This window comes from Haliotis rubra, unplaced genomic scaffold (assembly GCF_003918875.1).
Source record: "Haliotis rubra isolate DU_JTF1 unplaced genomic scaffold, ASM391887v1 Scf17, whole genome shotgun sequence".
NCBI classification, from domain to species: domain Eukaryota; kingdom Metazoa; phylum Mollusca; class Gastropoda; order Lepetellida; family Haliotidae; genus Haliotis; species Haliotis rubra.
In genome coordinates, this window is record NW_025765669.1 from 4075325 (window position 1) to 4080120 (window position 4796).

The 4796-nt window shown below is 36.8% G+C and overlaps 1 protein-coding gene across 1 annotated transcript; it reads left to right on the plus strand.

The window, feature by feature from the left end:
* The first annotated feature begins 2627 nt into the window (after positions 1 to 2627).
* LOC124272493 (protein HEXIM1-like) lies at positions 2628 to 4550 on the plus strand. Its single transcript, XM_046707690.1, has one exon. It carries the CDS (start codon positions 2758 to 2760, stop codon positions 3628 to 3630), a length of 873 nt encoding a protein of 290 aa, XP_046563646.1. The 5' UTR covers positions 2628 to 2757; the 3' UTR covers positions 3631 to 4550.
* Positions 4551 to 4796: the final 246 nt, after the last annotated feature.

A 4796-nucleotide genomic window follows, 5' to 3' on the forward strand; every position in this document is an offset into this window, starting at 1 on the left:
GGTGAAAGATACTTCAAATTATAAAAATTAACCATGATGCTTATTTTTTTATATTTTTTATTCAAAACGTTTATTTTAAAACTTCAAAAATCCTAGTACGAAATTTCTTTACAGTTTTATGGTTACTATAGTGACTTAGGCGGTTATAAAAAAAAATTCAAACTGTGAACAAATTTATAGCTGTCTGCGTTTATTTTGTGTGTGGGTTGATACTGGTGGGTTGAAGCCTATTCTGATGAGAAAGGGTCAATTAGTTTTGATCTTATTGTAAACCTTTTTTTCGAGACTTCCTTCAACACGACACGTGAAGACATAACATCGATTTTAGGTGTCGCTATCTGAATCACGCTGTGCCGAGTTTCATGAAAAAAAAAAAGAATCAACCCGAATAAGTCACGGATCACGCTTGCTGTAAATTACACGATATATCTGAGAATGAAAAGTTATCAAAGGAGTACACTGCACAGATATAACTGCTGTCATATTGCGGATATATCGAGTCATTGTTTGGTGCAGGACAACAAGCATGTAAACAAAGCCCAATAAAACTTACGGAATCAAAATGTCGACCATATGTAAACATGGCGATCGCTGGATGCATGCTCCTATTCCTTGTGGAACTCAGGGGCTTCGGTGCGTTATTTACGCTATGGGTAATGTTAATATCGAACCAATAAAATGTTCTGACCTTGTATTGTTTGAAATCATTGGGGATTTAATGTATAATGCTGAAGACGAATAGAATTTCCGCTTGTAAGGGAGGTAATCGCAATGTACGTAATGAATATTGATAACAGCTGCAGCTCAAGTAATCGCACACCTACTTCCAACACCGTGCGCTAGCAGACAAAGTAATTTATCGTCGTGAAATTGCAGTTGTTATGCAGTGTCAGCAATCTTACATAAACAATATACATGAAAGAAACATAGGTCCTCATGGAAATATTAACGTTATCATAAAAATATATTTTGATTAATTTTACAGTAGCTTCGTACATGAAAGTTCTGATTTGAACACGATAGCGCACAGATTAGCATAACCGAATTTATTCAGTATATCACACCAATAACGTATATAAGATTTATGCCTTTGATTACACGAAACTGAATATTTTCCGGAGTTGTATGAGGAATGAACTGTTTATTTGTAACTCCTCGTTAGCTGTAGCCATTGAGCCAATATATACATTTCATGGAAAATCTTAACTTATCAGTAATAATTTATTATATCAACATTACATTATTCATTGATAACTCTTGAACCTCTGACACAATTCTATCTATATCAATTCTATCTATGTCTTTATCTATAGCCCTCTTGTTATGTGTAACATTATTCTGGCCCAGCTATTAATTCCATTTGCTGAATATGAATATCAATGACCTACTATATTCAATTTGTAACTGTCAGGCTAAATTTAACTGGTTTAGAATGTACACACCAGTCTTCTTACGAGGATTCCGTTCTATTAGATGGCAGACAACATTCGGTTCTTCTTTATTCCCAAAACACGATAAAACGTTTAAATTTCAGTACCGACATAATCGTCAGTCCATGTAACTGTGCCATTTTCAGAACATTAAAGCAATATTGTTTGGATATTTCGTTGATCAGCAAACATATGTTACACTTGTCAACTGCATAAAAGGTAAAAAACTTAACAAGAAATAACGAGGGGAAGAATACATTCTTTTTTATAGGACATAACACAGGGACTGAAACAAAAGACTCCAACTACGTGGTGTCAGAATCGGGATAAATCGTTTATGCGTCATGTACAGAAATACCCTGAATGTATTCTATACATATGGAGCAAAACGTATTTATAGATGCGAGTTGCTGGAATATTTGTTGCAAAGGAGTCCGTGTTATTAAAGGTAGTTACCACACTTTGCTTCTATAATTGTCACAAAATAATTCACACTTCTGGAGAAAATAAAAGCACAGCTTTAAAAGAGAATAATAAAACAGTGGAAATTCATGCTGATAAAGCGAATTTAGACACTCAAGCACAATTAAAACCGCACCAGATACAATTGAACAAAATCCAGTTCAAATAAATAAAACCAAAAAAATCCGAAACAACAACCCAATAACACGTACAAAAAAAATAATATACAAACACATGCATGTATTGTATTCTGATTTGTCAGTGTAACAAAGGTAATTGCGGTTCACAGCCGAGCTGGAAAAATAGCAGTATGCTTTATATTGTGCTGTGCATGGGTGAACTAGTTTTATTCATCAGATACATGACATTTGTACCCTGGGCATTTTCCAGGGTTAGAGGTATACGTCAAAATACTTTCTTTTGATGACTGCAGCCATTTCTCCCTACCAGCAACAAATTTGGAGTTACTTCCCTTGAACCAGGTGTCCTCTATGTCGGAGGAATATTTCAATCGATTCGGTGAAAAATCCTAAACACAGATGAAAATGGACCCATATATGCAAAGTGTCGATGGTATAACATGATTAACACGTTTTGTGAAGTATCAATATCATTAAACGGCTAATCACACCATGGATCTGTCATTATACACCCACAACAATATGAACACTTTTCGTCAGGGAACTACTTTGCCTCGCGGAAGGTAACGCGTCTGCACAGCTATAAAAGCACTAAGCATTCTTCAACATTATCAGTCAGCAAGCCGCTGGCAGTGAGGTTTGTCAGTTTAGAATGCTACAGTTGCCAACTTCATTTTACCGTATTGTATTTGTCAAAATAGTTTTCGAAGTCGATTCAAGTGCGTATGATGGAAGTGGAATTTTCAACGGTTGATGTTGAATCTAAGAAGATTCGTTGCGAAAATTCTACTGTTGTCACGATGTCGAAAGACGATGAAGATGTGCTGAGCGGTACATCGGATGGCGATGTTGAAAATAAACAGCCAGAGGGAGGGAGCGAATCTGACAACCAACAAAACTCGTTAGGTCAGAGGAAGAAACCGAGGAGAAGGGGGAGGCATAAAGGCGGTAGACATCATCGGAAGTGGAAACCTTATAACAAGCTGACATGGTCTGAACGAAAAGAATTAGAAGAGCGCGAGACCATTCGGGCGACGATGAAACGCGAAGAAGCGTTCGCGTCAGGACATCCCGTTGCTCCGTACAACACCACACAGTTCCTTATTGACGATCATATCCAAAGTGAAGTGTCCCTTGATTTGACTGGAAAAGAAAATGATGTCAATTGCGTTGGATCTGGTCGGAATGGAAAGGATGGTTCTTTTGGTAGTGGTGAAAGTTCCGAGGAGATGTGTGGCAGTGGTGACGAAGATGACATGTTCCTTGCTAAAGAATTCTCAGAGACTTATGACAACATACACGCCGAACGATTGCAGATGATGTCAAAAGAAGAACTTATCAAGGACTATCTTGACATGGAGAGGAAAGTTGAGAGGTTAGAACGTTTAGCTAAAGACATTGATCAACATAACCCAAAAGGCGTCACTCGAGATGGGTCGACAGGGGATAGGGACAGTTCTGATGGCCAGTCACTGAGCAGCAGTGGAGAAGAGCCAATCGATGTCGTCAGTGTCAAAAAGATAGAAGAAGAAATAAAGAACCTGAAAGATGAGAACAACCATCTGAAAGCTGAAATTGGAAGACTGAAGAAGATATAAGCCTACTAAGTAGGGATGTGTTCTGTGTTTGGTCAGTTATGTTTACATCAGTCATGAAATCTACACCACTGGCATTGAACAGGTGACCGAATTCAGCACCTTGGGACTGGCTCATTATTACCAGAGGGGTAGCAGGTAGTAATTGCCAAACCATGCCTGTCAACGGTAAACTTTATTGTTGCATTTACCAGTCCCTCATACCATCAGGTTTATTTTGTATAACATAATATGTGTATAATTTACTTGTTTGATAAGTCCTTACAAACTACTGCCAGTTGTAGTTTTGTCCTTAAAGAGACATATTCGAACTGTTGTTAAACTGACCAAAGCTCCGATTGTGTGCTCTTGCGTTCATGTCAAATGGGCCGAAAATGCAGACTCTCCGATACAGAATGTACAAGTGTTCTATACGATTGACACTGAATGCGAGATTGCGTCCGACGTGATGTATATGAACCGTTCTTCTTGTCCGATGACTATTGATTGACATCTCGAATTTGCGAAGCAGTGAAACGGTTGTCAGATATAAGCTTTTAACCTGTTAAGTAACGAAAAGGGAAAGAAGTGATTGTGCAAATGTGCAGCAAATGTAATTAAAACATTGTATCAGCATGTCTTGCTTCATGCGCTTTGTGCGCCCATTTAAAATTCATTTCATAATGATCATCCATATTAGGGCATTTTTTCAAGAATTTCTAGAATAAAATGATTAACAGCGGTCTCTATTTGTTGAAATGATATATTCATATTTTTATACAATTTTTATTTCAACGTTTGTGGATCATTTTGCCACAGTCTTTCCTTTTTCTACAAAATTTGGAGAAAAAAAATACAAAAAAATGTTTTATCTTGTGAAGCCCAGTGCTTATTCCTGTTTTAAGACAAAATGTTATGACGAATAAAATCATTGAAATACCGAATAACAAAGACGTTTGTGATTTTCACAACTGTCCGACAACAAATTTTATTTGTGAAGTGTTCGGAATGGTCAACATGTTATTCAACAGTATAAGGAAAAGATCAGCATAATTAAATAATGTCTTTTCCATTATTTCAAATAAGTTCGTTCTGAATGTTGTGAATTTGCAGGCCATGTTCGAACACTAGTTAAGAATATATCCTATAATCACTGTGTTGTCATCAAGTAATTATTGTGTGTAAATAGT

Excerpts from the sequence above, each read along its gene's own strand:
- LOC124272493 (XM_046707690.1), top strand. The coding sequence starts at position 2,758 with ATGATGGAAGTGGAATTTTCAACGGTTGATGTTGAATCTAAGAAGATT.